The sequence below is a fragment of the Puma concolor genome, chromosome A1 (genome assembly GCF_028749965.1).
Source record: "Puma concolor isolate L17-30 chromosome A1, mPumCon1.1.hap2, whole genome shotgun sequence".
Classification (NCBI taxonomy): Eukaryota; Metazoa; Chordata; class Mammalia; order Carnivora; family Felidae; genus Puma; species Puma concolor.
Window position 1 is genome coordinate 238,438,453 of NC_141667.1, and position 24,078 is coordinate 238,462,530.

The following is a 24,078-nucleotide window of genomic DNA, read 5'->3' on the forward strand; positions in this document are numbered from 1 at the left end:
CTTCTGTCCTCTCACTTGCTCTCCGTATATTGTCGTGTTCATTGGAGTCGTTTGAGTGTTACGTTGCTCGAGTAAACGCTTGACTGTCAGAATTTAGAGAGTAGTTAGAAGAGCGGATAGATGGATTTTGGAGGACATCAGGAGGGAAAAAGCAGTTAAGTCAGACAAATGGTAGGAAAGCCTGTTAGGTTAGCAGCAGGATCCTATTTGTTATTTAAAATTCTTTCATACTTGCTTATTACATATGGCCTCCTGCCTTGCTCCGTTCCATGACCAAAGACTCCCAGTAACCATTTGTCTGAATTTCTCCCTGGGTACCAGGCATCATGCTGAACGGAAGCAACAGAAAGAAGAGTAGAAGTGAAGGAGCTCACAACCCAGTGGGGACAGCAGTGCAAATAACCCTGCCAGTTAGTGTGACGGGTCATGTGTCAAACACTGAGAGCAGAGTCGGTGCAAGCAGGGCGTGGCAGGTCGGGGTGGGTGGGGGACCTCACGGAGGAGCTGGCCCCGTGTTCCATCTCAGACGTTCAGGGGACAGACTGCAGACGTTGTGTCTGGAGGGGCTGTGTATTCCCCTGGTCCACGTTGACACTACTTTGCAATGATTTACAGTTCATTGTGGAGACAGTCCTGTATGTATGTATGTATATGCATATACATATATGTGTATACATATACACACACAAATATACACATATGTATACATGTATATATATGCAGAACTTTTCAGAAGAAGCAATTTCAGGTGCCAGCCTCAGATACATAGATCAGCAGTATTCCAAAGATTTTGGTGCAGGATTTGTGCCGTGAGGATGTTCTAGGTTCCTACTTTCACAGCTGCCTTTTGGACAGAAGGGCCCTGTCTTAGGACGCCTCCCAACCCCACCTCACCCTCCTTCTGGCCACCGTTATGTTTCACCTGGAATACGGCATAACCAAAGTCTCCCCACGTCCGGCCTTGCCTCTCTAGTTAATACAGCAACAGTATGGCTACGATGATCTTTCTGATGTTTTTCCCACTTCTTCTCTGAAAATCTTTCAAAGGCTTCTGTCTTTTTCCTTTGAACAAAGGCCAAAATTCTTAACGTTTCTGATGAGGCCCTGCATTATGTGGTTCCATTTTCTGGGTGTTCTAAAGATTCCTGGTACATGGAAAGGGTCTATCAGTGTTGGCTGGCACTGTGATTATTATTAATAGTCTCCTTGATTGTCTCCCTTGATCTTTCTCATATCTGGGAGACAGCCTGTCCTTGTCCTCCCTTAGGTGCGCACCTGGTTTCCTCTGCCCCCCCCATCTGGCTCCCTCGTGTTCGTCTGTCTCATGGCCCGCGTGTCCCCATGGAGCACGGAGCTCCTCGTATCACTCGTACCCATACCCGTGTACCTGCTTAATCGTTTATAATCATGTCTAAGGTCCGCCTTCCCCATTAGACTGTGAGACGTGGCGCGAGGTCTTGTTTTTTTCTCCATCTCTAACAGTCAGTATTGCGTCTCATGTAATTGGAAGGGTATTCAGATTAGGAGAGCTTAACTTCCGTTGGTAAGAGCGTGTTCTCTGTGTTAGCTGCCAAGTGTAGCCTAAGGTACCCAAATATGCACACATCTACAGAGCTGTGGAGTCGTACTTGATCATGGCTTCGATGGCCATGGAGCAGCTCTTTGAAGTTTGAAATTATTTATGGTTACCATAGGCAAGCGGTGAAAATGTATGATTAAGCCTCCCTTACTTTATCGTGGAGTCAGAATTCTATTTACTTCATAGAGATACTCTAAAACTCGTGTACCTACTTTGTAGAGACACCCCAATTTATGGAGTGATTTGCTCCACAAATCACACGTCTTCCCTTTTTTAATTCTTACCTAGTATATCTGAATGTCACATGATGGTCATCTGTACAAAAGTACATTGGGAGCTTATCAAATGACTTTACTTATGTGGTTGAAATGTAATTTATACATACTGAGTTCCTACCGCTCTTGTCTTTGCTCTCTTTCTAAACTAAGATTCCCCACCTTTATGTAGTTTGGATTTAGTTTGCATTGAAATACGTTTTTAAATCTTAAATGTATATTCTGCTATATTTGGACTTGTGTGTATGGCTTTTCTTTTACATATGTTGTGTAAGATTCCATAGACAGTGTTATCTTAAGATATAGAATAATTTCTGTAGCCATCATGTGAAATTGTGACAATTCTGGCATTTTCTAAGACTGGATTTAATTGTATTCTAGCACAACAACTACTCTGGGGATATTCAGGTATGATAACTGAATGTTGTGTTTATTTGTAGCCTGATGTTTTTGTTCATTTGATTCTTTGAATCTTGTTTTTTCATTTACCTAAGTAGCTAGAAATTATGTTAACTTTTTTTTTTTCTGATGCCAATAAATATTAAAGGAGAGAGGAAACTGTACCAATATAGGTGTATAGATGGGGGTTGGACATATGACAGTAAAACCATACCTAAATGACTTGAAAACATCCATTTCACAGAACACTTAGTTTCAAATGAAAGAATTCTGCTGAAATTTGTATTTTAAGCTGTGGTTTCTAGTGGGGGAGTAGGAGAGTGAACACCCCTTTCTTACATGATACACATAAATGTCTGCGATTAAAAAGGCTAGAAGGGAGCCAGTCCTGGGACCAGGGACCGTGGGGAGGAACCCTACGGCGCCCTTGGTGGAGCCTGGCGCGCTGTGCCGCAGCCGGCAATGGCAGAGAGCACCCGCTCCTCGGCACCCCCCCCCCCCCCCGCCCGAGGAAAGCAAAGTGGCTGACACCGTGCTCCTTAGGAGCAGTCGGCCGATTGTTCTTACGGAGCCTAGTGTGTCATTTTACGGACCGTCTTTTTTTTTTTTTTTAAATAAAAATATTTTGACCCAGCTGGTATTATTTTCCCCCAGTTCACGTTTCACCTGGAAAATTAGAGGTTGCAAGATTTGCTTTATGGAAATTGCTTTTATGGTAAATACTATTTTTGGAGTGGCTCAGTTCTTTGAAGTAACTATACCCGTGCTCAAACTGATTGGGAAACCAAGTCATTGGTTATATTGACGATTCCCATAAATACGAAATTTGGTTTCTGGCTCGTAAGTGATGTGTCATCCACAGCTGCTATTACTAGATATTTTGAAGCCTTCACGGGGCCTGTAGTTTTGAGGTGTAATCAAAGAGGAAAGCGCGACGGCGGTAGGAGTAGGCGGCGTGGCTTCCGCCTGCCGTGGGGGCGCTCTGGGTGATGCCGGCGAGTGACCTCTCCAGTCGGTCACTCACCTCTTCTAGATGAACTCCAGGAAGGCAGCCGCAGAGTGTCAGCGTGGACTTCCCGGGAAGAAATTTGGTCACCAGTGCGAGTTTTGAGCCACCTTGGCGTGGCCCGTGTTAGAGTAGCGACCCCCCGGATCCCCGTGGCACCCGCGGTGCTGCCACTTAGACGTGCCCGGTGCCAGATGGAGTGATGGTGGGCAGACGTGGCGCTTCCCTTTCCCTTCTTGACTTGGTCCTTCCTCCCCCTCCTTCCTTTTTGTTTCTCGGAAGGAGTGACCCCCCCTCTAGCTTACCGTTGCATTGGACTTTCACTCGCATGTGTATTTGCAGGGAGATTTGGGTGTCCCTTCGCAGTGGAGCGTGGCTAGAACCCATCAGCCGTCAGAGCTGCCGCAGCCGCCTTCTGTACAAGTGAAGCACGGAAAGCTGTCGCCGTGCCCGCGGCCGCGATGCACAGAGTGGCCAGCCAGCTGCACCTCCGACCAGTCGGCGCAAGTGTAGTGAGCCCCCAGTTGAGGAGAGCGTTCAGGACTGGGTCTCTTGGAAAGTAAACGTTGGAGTAGTCTCTATAGTATCCTTTTGTCCATGTCACAAACGTGTCCCGAAGTTAGTAGTGAACGGGAACAAGTGAACAAATATAAACACAAATCAGCGCAGTCTTTGAAGAGTGATTCAGCGGGTTGATGTTACTAGTTTGGAAAGATGGACAGTAAAGCAAAAACCGCTCTTTAAAAGAGTCACTTCGGAGTTAGACAGTCCTGTCTGATGACAGGTTAGGTGAAACGTTTCTGTCTGCAGGGACTCCTTGAGTCCTGAACAGTTGACCTCTTTTGACAGTGCTGATGATTTGAAAGGCTGAGGTGAGAAAAGCCAAGTGGTTTATCAAAATGGCACAAGACTTACTTGGCTGATCCCACTGGAGGCGCTTCAGCCTTTCAGCGGCTTTCTGACCCGGGGCGTGAAGATGTTTTTCTGCGTTAACATTCATACTTGAGGGTGAAAAGCTTAAATACAAACTAAATAGAAATCGGGACTTCAGATTGAATCTATCTGAAGCACTTAGAATTGTGTCTTAACTTCATTTTCTCTCTCCTTTATTTTCTTGTACGTTTTTTCAGTTGAGCATGACTGGTGTGTTAGTTGCATGTTATATGTGGTGTGGGTGCTTTATTGGCATTTTACTTATATGTTAATATTAGATTCTTTTCCTGAAGGTGGGTATATGTTTATAAGTTGCCGGTTGCGCGCAAGGATACTAGATGGGAGTATCTACAAAATGCACGTCATGTGGCCCCTATTAACATAGAACAGTGTGGTGCATATTTAATGTTTCGTTTCAAAGTGTTCTGAATTTTAATTTCTAACTCTTTTTTGTACCCTTGCAAAATCATATCCTTGCCTTGGGTAGTCTATTAGCTCAATTCAGTAAACATTTTTTTTAAGAACATTGTTGTTAAAACTTAATTATACAAAGTCTATTTTAATGGGGCCCATAGGTCAAGGAGGCTATACTGGTCCAATTGCTGACGAGCTCTTAGGATTTCTTAAGTGTAGCTATGTGACTTACCCTAAATGACACAATGTAGAAACTGAGAGTGTTCAGCGTTTGGGTATTGACATCTCCCAAAGGTTGCAAAACTGTGCCCTGGCTTCAATTTCTGTGGCAGTCGTTTTAAAATGTCTCCTTGTAACACGAGGGATCCTTTTCTTGGTAGAAGGTAAAGTCATCTTCCTGAGGTGTAAGACTGTGAGGTAAGGGTGTCCTTTCTCGGTTAAAAAATAGTGATAAACCAGAGTTTCAAGGGGCTTGAGGTGTGCCCTTTTTTTTTTTTTTATCATTTTTTTCCCCAAAATTACCCTTTTAGAGTCTAGAAATTGTATGTACGTTGGAAGAAAATTGTTAGGTTTCCAGAAGATTGAATTTGAAATGCCATTTATTTATTTATTTATTTGCTGACACATACCTATAGGTACACAGTATTATGTAAACATTTTTTTCCCATTGGTGTTATAACTACTCTGAGGCACTAAATGCACTTGGTGCAAATGCTTGTGCGCTAAGTACACAAGCCGTGGCAAGCCCGAATGTTATTTTCTGGACCGGTGGTTAAAAAATCAGCAACAGTCTTTTCCCCGAGACGAAAATCTTAGAGTCTTATTTATAAACCACCTGGAAGTAGAGCCACTTGGCTGGGGACAGTCCCACCTGCCCAGCAGCACCTGGCTGCCCCACTTGTTTCTCCCCGAAGCATTTCCACAAAATCCCAGGGCTCCAAAGAGCCCACCGTAGTCAGTAAGAAGTAGAGAGGTAAAAGCTGCCGGGAAAAGTTGTGAATGTGGTCTATACTCGGGCATGTGAACGGAGCAGTCTTGGGACCTAGAACCTCATCCACGTCCTCTCTCCGGATGAGAGGATTCAGGGCCCCACAAGATTGAGTGACACCTACCTTAGGCATCCAGTTAGTACGTGGAAGGAAACTGTGGAAGACTCCTCACGGCCTCAGCTTCAGAGAGTGCTGGTCACTTGCATCTGGGACCCCATTATCATGCCCCTCCCTTCATCCTGCGCAGCTCCTGGAAACACGAAGAAAGGAAATTTGTATTGCGTTTCCTTATAAATTACTTAGCCTTAAGTAGAATGGTACCTGTTTAAGCTTTTCCCACATTTTCTTTGATGCTTTTTTTGGTGGACAGATAACCACTGAAAGTTATTTTCTGTGTTGATTCTATTTGTAGAAACTTACAGGATCATTTTAAAAATGCATGTAAATGCATTTTATGGATTGATTTAAAATAAGCACTCTCCAAAGAGAATCACTTCTCCCATAAATACAAGTGCATATGCAGATTCTCTGTCGTTACTTAAAACTTATTTTAGCCCAGTTATGCTGAATGTTCGCATTTTTACAGTGTCCTTAAACCTTCTAAAAATGGCTTCGTAGTACTACGTAATCTGTAAGACTAGAAGCCTAGACAAGTTAGAGTAGGGTTGTATGTATTTATAACATCTCTGTGTATGATTTACAGGAAGACCGTGTACCCAGCTGCAGCTTCTAAATCCAGAACGATTTGCACGTCTTATCAAAGAAGTAATGAATACATTCTGGCCTGGCCGAGAGTTGATTGTTCAGTGGTATCCATCTGATGAAGACAAAAATCACCCATCTGTTTCTTGGCTTAAAATGGTTTGGAAGAATCTCTATATACATTTTTCAGAGGATTTGACTCTATTTGATGAGATGCCACTTATCCCCAGAACTACGCTAGAAGATGGTCAGGCGTGCGTGGAGCTCATTAGACTCAGGACTCCATCGTTAGTCATTTTAGATGATGAATCCGAAGCACAGCTTCCTGAATTTTTAGCAGATATCGTACAGAAACTTGGAGGGATTGTCCTTAAGAAATTAGATGCCTCCATACAGCATCCACTTGTTAAAAAATACATTCACTCGCCGTTACCAAGTGCTGTGCTGCAGATAATGGAGAAGATGCCGCTGCAGAAATTGTGTAATCAGATAGCTTCGCTACTTCCCACGCACAAAGATGCCCTGAGGAAGTTTTTAGCTACCTTAACTGATAGCAGTGAAAAAGAGAAAAGAATAATTCAGGAGTTGCCAATATTCAAGCGGATTAACCACTTGTCTGGTCAGGGCATTTCCTCATATACAAAACTAAAAGGCTGTAAGGTCTTGCACCATACCGCCAAGCTTCCACCAGATCTGCGACTCTCTCTCTCAGTCATAGACAGTAGTGACGAAGCTACCATTCGCTTGGCAAACATGTTGAAGATAGAGAAGTTAAAGACCACCAGTTGCTTCAAGCTCATCTTAAAAGATATTGAAAATGAATTTTATTCACATGATGAGTTGACACGCCTTATGTTATGGACCCTTGAGAATCTGTCCTCCCTTAAAAACGAGAATCCGAATGTGCTTGATTGGTTAAGGCCATTAAAATTCATTCAGATTTCGCAGGATCGGATGGTGTCAGCCGGCGAACTCTTTGATCCTGATCTAGAAGTACTAAAGGATCTCTTTTATAGTGAAGAAGAAACCTGTTTCCCACCCGCAGCTTTTACCTCACCAGATATCCTGCACTCTTTAAGACAGATTGGTTTAAAAAACGAAGCCAGCCTCGAAGAAGCTGATGTTGTGCAAGTGGCAAAAAAAATCGAAGCCTTACAGGTCAGTTCTTGTCCAAATCAGGAGGTTCTTGTAAAGAAAGCCAAAACACTCTTACTTGTTTTAAACAAGAATCATACGCTGTTGCAGTCATCTGAAGGAAAGATGACCCTGAAGAAAATAAAGTGGGTCCCAGCTTGCAAGGAAAGGCCACCAAACTATCCAGGCTCGTTAGTCTGGAAGGGAGATGTCTGCGACCTTTGTGCCCCACCAGACATGTGTGATGTAGCCCATGCAATCCTGGTTGGCTCGTCACTTCCTCTTGTTGAGAGCGTCCATGTGAACTTGGAAAAAGCTTTGGGCATCTTCACAGAACCTAGCATCAGTGCGGTCTTAAAACACTTTAAAATTGTTGTTGATTGGTATACTTCGAAAACCTTTAGTGATGAGGACTACTATCAGTTTCAACATATTTTGCTGGAAATTTACGGCTTCATGCATGATCATTTAAATGAAGGGAAGGATGCTTTCAGGGCCTTAAGATTTCCGTGGGTTTGGACTGGCAAGAAATTTTGTCCCCTCGCCCAGGCTGTGATAAAACCATTCCATGATCTTGATCTTCAGCCCTATTTGCACGGTGTGCCTAAAACCATGGCAAAATTCCACCAACTGTTTAAGGTCTGTGGTTCAATAGAGGAGTTGACGTCGGATCATATTTCCGTAGTTATTCAGAAGGTATATCTCAAAAGTGACCAAGATCTCAGCGATCAGGAAAGCAAGCAAAATCTCCATCTTATGTTGAATATCATCAGGTGGCTGTATAGCAATCAGATTCCAGCCAGTCCCAACACACCAGTTCCTATACATCACAGCAAAAACCCTTCTAAACTTGTCATGAAGCCAATTCATGAATGCTGTTACTGTGACATCAAAGTTGATGACCTCAATGATCTACTGGAAGATTCGGTGGAGCCAATCATTCTGGTACACGAGGACATACCCATGAAGACTGCAGAATGGTTGAAAGTTCCATGCCTCAGCACAAGACTGATCAATCCTGAGAACATGGGATTTGAGCAGTCAGGTCAGAGAGAACCGCTTACTGTAAGAATTAAAAATATTCTGGAAGAATACCCATCAGTGTCAGATATTTTTAAAGAACTGCTCCAAAATGCCGATGACGCAAATGCAACAGAATGCAGTTTCATGATTGATATGCGAAGAAATATGGACATTCGAGAGAATCTTCTAGACCCGGGGATGGCGGCTTGCCACGGACCTGCTCTGTGGTCATTCAATAATTCTCAATTCTCCGATTCAGATTTTGTGAACATAACTAGGTTAGGAGAATCTTTAAAGAGGGAAGAGGTTGACAAAGTTGGAAAATTTGGTCTGGGATTTAATTCCGTGTACCATATCACCGACATTCCCATCATTATGAGTCGAGAATTCATGATAATGTTCGATCCGAACATAAACCACATCAGTAAGCACATTAAAGACAAATCTAATCCTGGGATCAAGATTAATTGGAGTAAACAGCAGAAAAGACTTCGGAAATTTCCCAATCAGTTCAAACCATTTATAGACGTATTTGGCTGTCGGTTACCTCTGACCGTAGAAGCCCCTTACAGCTACGATGGAACTCTTTTCCGACTGTCCTTTAGAACGCAACAGGAAGCCAAAGTGAGTGAAGTTAGTAGTACTTGCTACAATACGGCAGATATTTACTCTCTTGTGGATGAATTTAGTCTCTGTGGTCACAGGCTTATCATTTTCACTCAGAGTGTGAACTCCATGTATTTGAAGTACTTGAAAATCGAGGAGAGCAATCCCAGCTTGGCGCAAGATACGGTGATCATTAAGAAAAGCCCCTGCTCTTCCAAAGCAGTGAGTGCCCCTGTCTTAAGTGTTTTAAAAGAAGCTTCTAGGCTCATGAAGAGTTGCAGCAGCAGTAATAAAAAGCTTCCTGCCGATGCCCCCAAGTCGTCTTGCATTCTTCAGGTCACAGTTGAAGAATTTCACCATGTGTTCAGGAGGATTGCTGATCTGCAGTCACCGCTTTTCAGAGGTCCAGAGGATGACCTAACGGCTCTCTTCGAGATGGCTAAGTCTGGCCAGTCGAAAAAGCCGTCAGATGAGTTGCCTCAAAAAACAGTAGAGTGTACCACATGGTTGATATGCACCTGCATGGACACAGGAGAGGCTCTAAAGTTTTCCCTGAATGAAAGTGGGCGAAGACTAGGGCTGGTTCCCTGTGGGGCCGTGGGGGTTCTGCTGTCCGAAATCCAGGACCAGAAGTGGGCTGTGAAGCCACACGTGGGAGAAGTGTTTTGCTATTTACCCTTACGAATAAAAACAGGGTTGCCGGTTCACATCAATGGGTGTTTCGCTGTTACTTCAAACAGAAAAGAAATCTGGAAGACAGACACGAAAGGACGATGGAATGCCACCTTCATGAGGCATGTTATTGTGCGGGCTTACTTGGAGGCCCTCAGCGTCCTACGCGACCTGGCTATTAATGGGGAGCTAATGGATTATACTTACTACTCGGTGTGGCCCGATCCTGAATTAGTCCATGATGATTTTTCTGTCATTTGCCAAGGATTTTATGAAGATATAGCTCATGGAAAAGGGAAAGAACTGACCAAAGTCTTCTCTGACGGATCTACGTGGGTTTCCATGAAGAACGTGAGATTTCTGGATGACTCTATACTTAAAAGAAAAGATGTTGGCCCAGCAGCCTTCAAGATATTTTTGAAATACCTCAAGAAGACCGGGTCAAGGAACCTCTGTGCTGTTGAACTTCCTTCTTCAGTAAAAGCAGGATTTGAAGAAGCTGGCTGCAAACAGATACTGCTTGAAAATACCTTTTCAGAGAAGCAGTTTTTTTCTGAAGTGTTTTTCCCAAATATCCAAGAAATCGAAGCAGAGCTCAGAGATCCTTTAATGAACTTTGTTCTAAATGAGAAAATTGATGAGTTCTCAGGAATTCTTCGTGTTACCCCATGTATCCCTTGCTCTTTGCAGGGGCATCCTCTGGTTTTGCCATCAAGGCTAATCCACCCTGAAGGACGCGTCGCCAAGTTGTTTGATACTAAAGATGGACGCTTTCCTTATGGCTCCACTCAGGATTATCTTAATCCTATTATTCTGATTAAGCTGGTTCAGTTAGGTATGGCCAAAGATGACATTCTGTGGGACGACATGCTAGAACGTGCACAGTCAGTGGCTGAAATTAATAAAAGCGATCATGCTGCTGCTTGTCTGAGAAGTAGCATCCTGTTAAGTCTCATTGATGAAAAGCTGAAAATCAGAGATCCTAGGGCAAAGGATTTTGCTGCAAAATATCAAACAATCCCCTTCCTTCCATTTCTGACAAAGCCGGCAGGATTTTCTTTGGACTGGAAAGGTAACAGTTTTAAGCCCGAAACCATGTTTGCAGCAACTGATCTCTACACGGCTGAGCACCAAGATATAGTTTGTCTCCTGCAACCAATTCTAAATGAAAACTCACATTCCTTCAGGGGGTGTGGTTCGGTGTCACTGGCTGTTAAGGAGTTTTTGGGATTACTGAGGAAGCCGACAGTTGATCTGGTTGTGAACCAGCTGAAAGAAGTTGCAAAGTCAGTTGACGATGGGATAACATTGTACCAGGAGAACATCACCAATGCTTGCTACAAATACCTTCATGATGCAATGATGCAAAATGAGGTCACTAAGATGTCAATTGTTGAAAAGCTAAAGCCCTTTAGCTTCATTCTAGTTGAGAATGCATATGTTGACTCAGAAAAAGTGTCTTTTCACTTGAATTTCGAGGCAGCACCCTACCTTTATCAGCTGCCTAATAAATACAAAAACAATTTCCGTGAGCTTTTCGAAAGTGTGGGCGTGCGGCAGTCATTTACTGTTGAGGACTTTGCCCTTGTTTTGGAATCTATTGATCAGGAGAAAGGAACAAAGCAAATAACAGAAGAGAATTTTCAGCTTTGCCGGCGAATAATTAGTGAAGGAATATGGAGTCTCATTAGAGAAAAGAAACAAGAATTTTGTGAGAAAAATTATGGCAAAATATTACTGCCAGATACTAATCTTAAGCTTCTCCCTGCTAAATCTTTATGCTACAACGATTGTCCCTGGATAAAAGTTAAGGACACCACCGTGAAATACTGTCATGCTGATATACCCAGGGAAGTAGCTGTGAAACTAGGAGCGGTCCCAAAGCGACACAAAGCCTTGGAGAGGTACGCCTCCAACATCTGTTTCACGACACTTGGCACGGAATTTGGGCAGAAAGAGAAGCTGACCAGCAGAATCAAGAGTATCCTTAATGCCTATCCTTCAGAAAAGGAAATGTTGAAAGAACTTCTTCAGAATGCCGATGATGCAAAGGCCACAGAAATCTGTTTTGTGTTTGATCCTAGACAGCATCCAGTTGACAGAATATTTGATGATAAGTGGGCCCCCCTGCAAGGGCCAGCGCTCTGTGTGTACAACAACCAACCTTTCACGGAGGATGACGTCAGGGGAATTCAGAACCTTGGAAAAGGCACCAAAGAAGGAAATCCCTGTAAAACTGGGCAGTACGGAATAGGATTCAATTCTGTGTATCATATTACCGACTGCCCTTCTTTCATTTCTGGCAATGACATCCTGTGTATCTTTGATCCTCATGCCAGATACGCACCAGGAGCCACATCCGTTAGTCCTGGACGCATGTTTAGAGATTTGGATGCAGATTTTAGGACACAGTTCTCAGATGTCCTGGATCTTTACTTGGGAACCCACTTTAAATTGGATAATTGCACAATGTTTAGATTTCCTCTTCGTAACGCAGAAATGGCAAAAGTTTCGGAAATTTCTTCAGTTCCGTCATCAGACAGAATGGTCCAGAACCTTTTGGACAAATTGCGGTCAGATGGGGCAGAACTTTTAATGTTTCTTAATCACATGGAAAAGATTTCTATTTGTGAAATAGACAAAGGTACTGGAGCCCTGAATGTGCTGTATTCTGTAAAGGGCAAAATCACCGACGGGGACAGACTGAAAAGGAAACAGTTTCACGCATCTGTAATCGATAGTGTTACGAAAAAGAGACAGCTCAAAGACATACCAGTCCAACAGATAACCTATACTATGGATACTGAAGACTCCGAAGGAAATCTTACTACGTGGCTAATTTGTAATAGGTCGGGTTTTTCAAGTATGGAAAAAGTGTCTAAGAGCGTTATATCGGCTCACAAGAACCAAGATATTACTCTCTTTCCACGTGGCGGAGTAGCTGCCTGCATTACTCACAACTACAAAAAACCCCACAGGGCCTTCTGTTTCTTGCCCCTCTCTTTAGAGACGGGATTGCCGTTCCACGTGAACGGCCATTTTGCTCTAGATTCAGCCAGAAGAAATCTGTGGCGGGACGATAATGGAGTTGGTGTTCGCAGTGACTGGAATAACAGTTTAATGACAGCATTAATAGCTCCTGCATATGTTGAATTGCTAATCCAGCTAAAAAAGCGCTATTTCCCTGGTTCTGACCCAACACTGTCGGTTTTGCAGAACACACCGATTCATGTGGTGAAGGATACTTTAAAGAAGTTTTTATCGTTTTTCCCAGTTAACAGGCTTGACCTACAACCAGATTTATATTGTCTAGTGAAAGCACTTTACAGCTGCATTCACGAAGACATGAAACGCCTTTTACCTGTTGTACGGGCTCCAAATATCGATGGCTCGGATTTACACTCTGCGGTTATAATTACTTGGATTAATATGTCTACTTCAAATAAAACCAGACCGTTTTTTGACAACTTACTGCAGGATGAATTGCAACACCTGAAGAATGCAGATTATAACATCACGACCCGCAAGACGGTGGCAGAGAATGTCTACAGACTGAAACACCTCCTTTTAGAAATCGGTTTCAACTTGGTTTATAACTGTGATGAAACTGCCAATCTGTACCACTGCCTTATAGATGCGGATATCCCTGTTAGTTACGTCACCCCTGCTGATGTTAGATCTTTTTTAATGACCTTTTCTTCTCCTGACACTAATTGCCACGTTGGGAAGCTGCCTTGTCGTCTCCAGCAGACTAACCTAAAGCTTTTTCATAGTTTGAAACTTTTAGTGGATTATTGTTTCAAGGACGCAGAAGAAAATGAGATTGAAGTGGAGGGACTGCCCCTTCTCATTACACTGGACAGTGTTTTGCAGACTTTTGACGCAAAACGACCCAAGTTTCTAACAACGTACCATGAGTTGATTCCATCCCGCAAAGACTTGTTCATGAATACGTTATATTTGAAATACAGTAATATTTTATTGAACTGTAAGGTTGCAAAAGTGTTTGACATCTCCAGCTTCGCTGATTTGTTATCCTCTGTGTTGCCTCGTGAGTATAAGACCAAAAACTGTACCAAGTGGAAGGACAATTTTGCGAGTGAGTCTTGGCTGAAGAACGCGTGGCATTTTATCAGCGAGGCTGTAAACGTGAAAGAAGATCAAGAAGAAACACAACCAACATTTGACATTGTTGTCGATACCCTAAAAGACTGGGCGTTGCTTCCAGGAACAAAGTTCACCGTTTCAGCCAACCAGCTTGTAGTCCCTGAAGGTGATGTTCTGCTTCCTCTGAGTCTCATGCACATTGCAGTTTTTCCAAACGCCCAGAGCGATAAAGTCTTTCACGCGCTCATGAAAGCTGGCTGTATCCAGCTTGCTTTGAACAAAATCTGCTCCAAAGACAGTGCACTTGTTCCTCTGTTGTCCCGTCACACTGCAAACATAGAGAGCCCCACAAGCATTTTAAAGGCCGTACATTATATGGTTCAAACATCAACCTTTAGAACCGAAAAATTAGTAGAAAATGACTTTGAAGCACTTCTGATGTATTTCAACTGCAATCTTAGTCACTTGATGTCCCAAGACGACATAAAAATTTTAAAGTCACTTCCATGCTACAAATCCATCAGTGGTCGCTACATGAGCATCGCGAAATTTGGAACGTGCTATGTACTCACAAAAAGTATTCCTTCAGCTGAAGTGGAAAAATGGACACAGTCGTCATCATCTGCATTTCTTGAAGAAAAAATACACCTAAAAGAACTCTATGAGTTGCTTGGCTGTGTACCTGTAGATGATCTTGAGGTATATTTGAAGCACCTCTTACCCAAAATTGAAAATCTCTCTTACGATGCAAAATTGGAGCACCTGATCTATCTTAAGAATAGGCTGTCAAGTATTGAGGAACTGTCAGAGATCAAGGAACAACTTTTTGAAAAACTGGAAAGTTTACTGATAATCCACGATGCGAACAGTCGACTAAAGCAAGCGAAACATTTTTATGATAGAACGGTGCGAGTTTTTGAAGTTATGCTTCCTGAAAAATTGTTTATTCCTAAGGACTTCTTTAAAAAATTGGAACAGCTTATAAAGCCCAAAAATCAAGCCACGTTTATGACCTCCTGGGTGGAATTCTTGAGAAACATTGGACTAAAGTACATCCTATCTCAGCAACAGTTGCTGCAGTTTGCTAAGGAAATCAGCGTGAGAGCTAATACAGAAAACTGGTCTAAGGAAACACTGCAAAATACAGTTGATATCCTTCTCCATCACATATTCCAAGAACGAATGGATTTGTTATCTGGCAATTTTCTGAAAGAACTTTCTCTAATACCGTTCTTGTGTCCTGAGCGGGCCCCTGCAGAGTTCATTAGGTTTCATCCTCAATATCAAGAGGTCAATGGAACGCTTCCTCTCATAAAGTTCAATGGGGCACAAGTAAACCCCAAATTCAAGCAGTGTGATGTGCTCCAGCTCTTATGGACATCCTGCCCTATTCTTCCAGAGAAGGCCACACCCTTGAGCATCAGAGAACAAGAAGGTAGTGACCTTGGTCCGCAGGAACAGCTCGAACAAGTTTTAAGTATGCTTAATGTTAACCTGGATCCTCCTCTTGATAAGGTCATTAATAACTGCAGAAACATATGCAACATAACAACATTGGATGAAGAGATGGTAAAAACTAGAGCAAAGGTCTTAAGGAGCATATATGAATTTCTCAGTGCAGAAAAAAGGGAGTTTCGGTTTCAGCTGCGGGGTGTTGCTTTTGTAATGGTGGAAGATGGTTGGAAACTCCTGAAGCCTGAGGAGGTAGTGATAAATCTAGAATACGAATCCGATTTTAAACCTTACTTGTACAAGCTGCCTTTAGAGCTTGGCACGTTTCACCAGTTGTTCAAACACCTAGGTACTGAAGATATTATTTCAACCAAGCAATATGTTGAAGTGTTGAGCCGCATATTCAAAAATTCTGAAGGAAAACAGTTAGATCCTAATGAAATGCGCACGGTTAAGAGAGTAGTTTCCGGCTTGTTCAAGAGTCTGCAAAATGATTCGGTCAAGGTGAGGAGTGATCTCGAGAACGTCCGAGACCTCGCGCTGTACCTTCCAAGCCAGGATGGCAGACTGGTGAAGTCGAGCATCTTAGTGTTTGATGACGCGCCACATTACAAAAGTAGAATCCAGGGGAATATCGGCGTGCAGATGTTGGTTGACCTTAGCCAGTGCTACCTAGGGAAGGACCATGGCTTTCACACTAAATTGATAATGCTCTTTCCTCAAAAACTTAGACCTCGTTTACTGAGCAGTATACTTGAAGAACAGCTAGACGAGGAGACTCCCAAAGTTTGTCAGTTTGGAGCATTGTGTTCTCTTCAGGGAAGATTGCAGCTACTCTTGTCTTCGGAACAGTTCATCACAGGACTGATTAGAATTATGAAGCATGAAAATGATAATGCTTTCCTGGCCAATGAAGAAAAAGCCATAAGACTTTGCAAAGCCCTAAGAGAAGGATTGAAAGTGTCCTGTTTTGAAAAGCTTCAAACCACACTGAGAGTTAAAGGTTTTAACCCTATTCCCCACAGCAGAAGTGAAACTTTCGCTTTTTTGAAGAGATTTGGCAACGCGGTCATTCTGCTATACATACAGCATTCAGACAGCAAGGACATTAACTTCCTGTTAGCATTGGCAATGACGCTGAAGTCTGCGACGGACAATCTGATCTCTGACACTTCGTATTTAATTGCTATGCTAGGTTGCAATGATATTTACAGGATCAGTGAGAAACTTGACAGTTTAGGAGTAAAATACGACTCTTCTGAACCATCGAAACTTGAACTTCCGATGCCCGGCACTCCAATACCTGCTGAAATCCATTATACTCTGCTTATGGATCCAATGAATGTTTTTTACCCGGGAGAATACGTTGGGTACCTTGTTGATGCTGAAGGTGGTGATATCTATGGATCGTACCAGCCAACGTATACGTATGCAATTATCGTACAAGAAGTTGAAAGAGAAGATGCTGATAATTCTAGTTTTCTGGGAAAGATCTATCAGATTGATATTGGTTACAGTGAATATAAAATAGTTAGCTCTCTCGATCTCTATAAGTTTTCAAGGCCCGAGGAAAGCTCTCAAAGCAGAGACAGTGCCCCTTCTACACCGACCAGCCCTACCGAGTTCCTAGCCCCTGGTCTACGAACCATTCCTCCTCTTTTCTCCGGCAGAGAGAGCCAAAAGACCTCATCCTCGAAGCATCCGTCCCCCAAAAAGCTCAAGGTGAATTCTTTACCAGAAATTTTAAAAGAAGTGACATCAGTGGTGGAGCAAGCTTGGAAGCTTCCAGAATCGGAAAGGAAAAAGATTATTAGGCGGTTGTATTTGAAATGGCACCCTGACAAAAATCCAGAGAATCATGACATTGCTAATGAAGTTTTTAAACATTTGCAGAACGAAATCAACAGGCTAGAGAAGCAGACTTTTCTAGATCAAAATGCAGACAGAGCCTCAAGGCGAACATTTTCAACCTCAGCATCCCGATTTCAGTCAGACAAGTACTCGTTTCAAAGATTTTATACTTCATGGAATCAAGAAGCAACGAGCCATAAATCTGAAAGGCAACAACAAAATAAGGAAAAAAGCACACCTTCAGCTGGACAGACTTACTCTCAGAGGTTCTTTGTCCCTCCCACTTTCAAGTCAGTTGGCAATCCGGTTGAAGCGCGTAGATGGTTAAGACAGGCCAGAGCAAATTTTTCAGCAGCCAGGAATGACCTTCATAAAAACGCCAATGAATGGGTGTGCTTCAAATGTCACCTCTCTACCAAGTTAGCTTTGATCGCCGCTGACTACGCTGTGAGAGGGAAGTCCGATAAAGACGTAAAGCCCACCGCACTCGCACAGAAAATAGAGGAGTACAGTCAGCAGCTTGAAGGACTGACGAATGATGTCCACACGCTGGAGGCCTATGGCGTAGACAGTTTAAAAACAAGATACCCTGATCTGCTTCCTTTCCCGCAGATCCCAAACGACAGGTTCACTTCTGAGGTTGCTATGAGGGTGATGGAATGTACCGCCTGTATCATCATAAAACTTGAAAATTTTATACAACAGAAGGTGTGAGGTATTTAAAGGAAAAAAAAAAAAAAAAAAAAAAGCAGAGCCAGACCTTGACTGTGTTGTAGCACAAATATGAATGCTGTACGTCCTTAGGCTTCATTGCCAGTTAGTTATTTAAGAATGGTAAAGCACATTGCAGGTTGTCTGGGAAGAACTTTGGAGTTGTTGTCAACATGCATATCAACAGAGGACCTTAGCCGACTTTAAAAGAAAATTATTTTGCAGATGGTAAGCTGCAGAATTGCTAGATGTGTTTGAATGGCTAGGATGGCACGTTATTGAACTGCACTTTATGTAACCAAAGCTTAGCGGTTTGTTCGATGCGAGTCTGTGTGTGTCCGTGATCAGGATGGAGGTATCTTTTATGTTTTTAACGCGGTATTTTTGAAGGAGCTTATGAAACACTGGACATATCACTGGTTTCAACAAACAAGGGGAATCAAGTCTTTGGAGCTGATCGTTTCTTTAATTAGTTCCTCTTTTGGATGCATCATTATCAGCTGGATCTGATTATGAATTTGTTGCAATTTTACATCGTAAATAGTACATTTAAAAAATGGTACAGTATTTTAATCCTGAATATTACTTGATTAAGAGTATGCACATAGTACTCCTTAGGGTGCACTGAGTGCACTTTACATCTTTCTTTTAAGTGGTTTTTTTACACCTTATGTTTACAGGCTCCTTATCTCATGAAGATGATGTTTGGAAAACTCAAAACGGCGGCAGTTCTCATCACCAGATGTTAATATCGCGTCCAAGAACTGCGTACCAAAACGACATTTGTCAACTGTTAGAACATTCACTTTCTGTTTGTACATATTTTCCACAAATATCATAATTTATATAGTGTGACTGAACAGGATGCAATCTTTTGTTGTCTAAAGGTGCTGCAGTTAAAACAAAGCTTTTCTTTCCACATGGCACTTAGTGGAGTTTCTTGGATTTTACTTTTGAAGACGTTAAAAAATCAGTGTGAAATCCTTGTGACAATGTCCAGTAGCTTGTGACAGTTTATTGCATTTTCCCCATGAATGATTCAGAACTGACATTTGATTTTTCTCATGCTTGAGTGTCCTCCTATATTGTATTCACTTCGGCATATTTCTTTGGCAGAATGTAAAAGAGAGGTAATGATAATTATTAGTTTATATAAGCGTGCTGGCTGTAAATGATGCTAAATATAATATTTTATGCGATTAAGGGCTTATGGAACATATTAAAACTTTTTTACTTTTATTGGTAATAAGGAATGTTTGTGCCTCCACTATTGTATTGCTTCTGGATGTGAAGCTATGTAATTACTTCTGCTATTATATTAAGTGCCATACTTTTAATAAAGCAAATGTACATATGAAATTATTGTAACTGGTATTTCCTGAAAAGCAAACTTAGTACCTTCCTATATAAAGTTTTTGATATGTGCATATATGTATGTTTATTGGAAATATTTAGGATAGAATTTTTTATTACATTTTATATTAGCATTTTAGTAGGCTCTTTTTTATGATTGAATATAAAGTACTTGAGATATACTGAGTTTATTAGGTGCTCATTGGTTTTGTTAAGACTTCATTTTTCCTTTTTAGGGAATATGATTAGCTGACATATACAGTATGGGTGTATATACATATATACATATGTATCTTTGGAAGTACACCCAGTAAATACGGTTCTTCCATAGGTGGAGGCCGAATTGATATTGACCTTGCCCCAGCAGAGGGCCGCATGTCTGGGGCTAATTTACACTTGAGCCCTAACAGAAAATGTTCATCATTAACACCTGAGGCACAGGTCTTCAAGGCTAGGTAGACCAGAGCTAAGAGTTTACTGTTCTGGGATTTAGCAAATTCTGGATCGCTGTCTGGAACTGTCCTGAGAAGAGCTTGCTCCTTTGAAACTCACACTTAGCACTTGGAACATATTTTACTGTTTTTTGATACTGAAATTTACACAGAAAACCTTGTCTGGCCATTATGCTAGTTGAGGTTAGTTGGGGTTCTTTTTCTATACTTATTTTTTAAAAAAAAACCAGGTTCATAATCCCTTATATAAAACCCTTGGATCCAAATCTATTTCAGAAATCAGATTTTAGAAAGTTAATACGAGCATTCCCATCACGGTTGGGTAGCGCTTTTTTTTTTTTTTTTTTTTAAATATATTGTCAAATTGGCTAACATACAGTGTGTACAGTGTGCTCTTGGTTTTGGGGGTAGATTCCCATGATTCATCACTTACATACAACACCAAGTGCTCATCCCAACAAGTGCCCCCCTCAATGCCCATCACCCATTTTCCCTCTCCCCCACCACTCCGTCAATCCTCAGTTCTCTGTATTTAAGAGTCTCTTATGGTTTGCCTCCCTCCCTCTCTGTTTATACCTATTTTTCCCCTTCCCTTCCCCCATGATCTGTTAAGTTTCTCAAGTTCCACATATGAGTGAAAACATGATATCTGTCTTTCTCTGACTGACTTATTTCACTTAGCATAACACCCTCCAGTTCCATCCACGTTGCTGCAAATGGGTAGCGCTCTTAAACACATTAAATTCCTGCCGGGAAACCGATGGACACTCACACTAAGCTGAAGGCGCAGACGTGATAAATAACCTCACCTTAAGTTAGGGCAGATCTTGCCACCAGTAGTTTGCCGCAGACGCATTTGCAAAGTGTTCAGAGTTTTGGAGCTTTTTGGACTTTGAAATTCAGGGTTAGGGAATTTTTGACGTGAACTACTGTTTGTATTTTCTTTTATGCTTTCCCCCTATTTTGCTTTTCCTCCTTTTGGAAAATGGAAACTGGGCCTGCGTGTGCTGCAGCTGCGGTCCAGGAAGGAGCGGGCTGGTTCTTCACTGCCAAAGAGGGGGTAGGGGGGTGGGGAGGCGGGGAGGGAAGCGCCCCCTGCAGGCTGAGCTGTTCACAGCGTCCACGGGGAACTCAGGGAGACCCCCTGCAGACCAGTTTCAAAGGCAGCGGGGAGAGTGGGGGGGGGGGGGGGAGGGACGCTGAGAGCCCAAGGATGATGCTGGCAAAATGTACAAATCGTTTTAATAAAGAGGGGTTCACGGGCCTGATAGGTGTGTGGGATTCTCTCCCGTCAGTGCCCATGGACATCTTCCCTACTAAAGACGTGCTGCAGATCTCAAGGTTAAAATTTGTGCTGGGAGAAACGACCGATGACAGGTTTTAATTAGTCCTGCATTAAGCAGGGTTCTACCTGAAAACCCAGGACCGGAAGGTGCACGGATACACATACGTGAAGACCTCTATTTCCGGGAAGTGACCGTGATTGTGGGGGCTGGCGAGCGTGCAATCCAGAGGGCAGGGGGACACCACAGGCGGCCAACTCCCCCAGGCGGGGCTCAAGCCGAGACAGTCTGCCCCTGGACCATCCTCACCCTTTGGCTTCCAAAACTTTTTCCATTGAGCAGATATGGCTGAAAGTAGTGCCATTCATTCATTCACTCATTCAACAGCCCCTCAGCATTGTGCACAGGCGTTAGGGCAGGTGTTGGAGGCGTGAAGGCCCGCGTTCCATCCTGGCTGTCGGTTTGCACAGACCAGTGAGAATTGTCTGCACTGAGAGCCCAGTCTACTCGTATGCTAAAGCCAGCATGAGATTTTATTTAAAAATATGTGTTTAAAATGCATATTCTTTCTCTCATGGTTGGTAAGCGGCTCGGGAAATACCCTCATATACTCTGACCACAAAGCTGGGATCTAAGAGGACAAAATCGAAGTTGCACTGTCTCCACGGAAAAAAATGGACTTTTACTTAGCGCCGCCCTTTGAGCAACCTGTTCTACCTGATAACAAGCGTTTGGTTTTGAAACCACAGCAAGTCTGAAGTGGAACCTAACGTAGGGCAAACTGCTACCACTGAGTAGGAAGCGTTCTGGGGAAGGAAGGGGCAAAAAACTAAAGCTCACACCGCCTAACGGCCTTAGTGTGAGGGGCTGGCTCTGCCTTGAAAGGAGCAGCTTCTGCTCTTTCACTGACCCCCAAAGCCGAGATGAACCTGGTGGGTGGATGGGCCGGAAGGACTCGTGCACGTGCAGCTCACCCCTTCCTCTTACCTGGCATGTGGTTGCCTTCGGAACAGGTGCCTCCGTCTGGCCTGGGCATGGCCAGCTACCGAAGGCAGGGGCCCACAGTCCTGCCCGGCTTGGGAGAGCTTCCTGTGATCTGCAGCTGTCAAGGCTTAGGGAGGCCAGTCCACCTTGCTGCAAATCAAATTGTTTCTACTATGAAAGCTAACATTTTGCTCTTCACCTCTCTGACTCGTGTCCACTCAGCTGGCTTGGAAATGGAAAAAGAGGGGCTATTTTTGAGGTCACATATCAACACTCGATGGTCTACATACAACCACTTAGTATACAGGAGTATCAGTGCACATAACTCATCAGGTATGTCCGTTAGGGATGGTCATCGTCATGATCTTACACCTTTAATGAAAATTTAAATTACACTGCATTGACGTGTTCAAAAAGGTGTGTGTAATACATCTGAGAACACTGCCTATCTAAAAGCTTTGATTCTAAGCAAGGATAAATTCCTTACCACTCTGGAGAATGCAGCCACCCATACCAATTTCTTTCATGATGATTCCAGATAGCAAAAGAGCGAAAAAACACCTAATTTATGTCTTTTATTCAAAGGGTTCTATCCCCCATACTTTCTCCTTGATTCTTTTTCTTGAGCTTGTGTCAACCGAGCTTGAAGATATTTGTTTTGCACAAACAGGGAGCAGGAGAGCATATGAGCAAACAAAACAAAGGCAACACTATTTACCGTGACAGTAGGAATGTCGTCACAAGAAAGCAGATATTAACTTAAAAAAATCAGGACTTAACTAAATGGAAAAAGGTGAAATACCAACTTAAAATCTAAAAACACCCATCCCCTACGAAACTGGAGATTGTGTTTTTTGTTTTTGTTTTGTTTTCTTTTGTTTTTTAGAGACGGCGAGCAAATGGGGGAAAGGGGCAGAAAGAGAAGGAGAATCCAGCTCAGTGTGGAGCCTGACTCCGGGCTGGATCCCATGACTCTGGGATCATGACCTAAGCCAAAATCAACAGTTGGATGCTCAACCAACTGAGCTACCCAGGCGGTCCTAGTCAAGTTTGCTCTTAACCAGGACACATGTAATTTTCACTCCGTACTTTCCATTTTTTTTAACGTTTATTTATTTTTGAGACAGAGAGAGACAGAGCATGAATGGGGGAGGGGCAGAGAGAGAGGGAGACACAGAACCAGAAGCAGGCTCCAGGCTCTGAGCCGTCAGCCCAGAGCCCGATGTGGGGCTCGAACTCACGGACCGTGAGATCGTGACCTGAGCCGAAGTCGGTCGCTTAACCGACTGAGCCACCCAGGCGCCCCTGTACTTTCCAGTTTTTACGCACATAGCAATTTGAAAATCCAGGATTTGTTGTAAGTGGGCTACACTGTTAGATGAACACCTTGTTAACATATTAGAAACAGGGTTCCCTTTTCTGCTTTCCGTTCTGAGACTGCAGAAAAGGAATCTGAACTGGTGTTTATAGTTACAAATCCTATAAATAGGAAGTTACAATGCTGTTGGTCCTACCACGTCTTGTGCTACTTGGAGATTCTAATTACAGCAACTGGTAAAACACAAAAACGAAACAAAACAATACAAAACATTAAAAAACCAAAAAGCCACCACTCTGTGACGACCGGCATTTAACAAAATGAGCGAGCGATTCATTCACACAAAGCTAGCCCGTTTTCACAGGCTCAGTGTGTCCTGTTTGATTTCTACAGTGGCATGTGCAACCCATTGGTATTAAACATATTTTCAAAAATGAAGAGAGTCTAAGGAGCAGCCAGTCCGTTACTGTTGTGTCAGAAGTAAATACACAGGCTGGGCAGTTATGAGTCCCACCCCCTCCTGGCTCTCTGATCCTGGTGGGCGACAAAACCCCTTTGGACTTTGGTTACTCCACTTGTCAAATGAATGTCATCCCATTTACAGTTACCATGGAGTTGGTGTTTGGATGGAATGAGACAATATGCCAGAGTTTTTTGAAGCGAGAACAGCCGTTGACATGTAGGCTCACGTTTCGGTTTCGTTTCACCGGCTATTACATGACCTTCTGACTTGTCCCAGCTGAACCTTTTTTTAATCACCAGGAACTTGGGGGAAAATGATACCTACCTCAGAATGCCGGAGAGAGGATTAGAGGACATAAAAGACAAACTGAAG

General features: G+C 42.9%; 1 protein-coding gene across 5 annotated transcripts in view; it reads left to right on the plus strand.

Moving 5' to 3' along the window:
• The window catches only part of SACS (sacsin molecular chaperone), an 85,621-nt gene extending 66,409 nt beyond the window's left edge, over positions 1–19,212 (plus strand). For 4 of the 5 annotated variants that reach the window (XM_086715173.1, XM_086715176.1, XM_086715177.1 and 1 more), the window contains 2 exons: positions 2,236–2,262; positions 6,299–19,212. In XM_086715173.1, coding sequence (XP_086571299.1) covers positions 2,236–2,262; positions 6,299–17,856 — 11,585 coding nt within the window. In that variant the 3' untranslated portion in view covers positions 17,857–19,212. The remainder of the gene's footprint in view (positions 1–2,235; positions 2,263–6,298) is intronic. The other variant, XM_086715180.1, reaches the window with a different exon arrangement.
• The last annotated feature ends 4,866 nt before the right edge of the window (positions 19,213–24,078 follow it).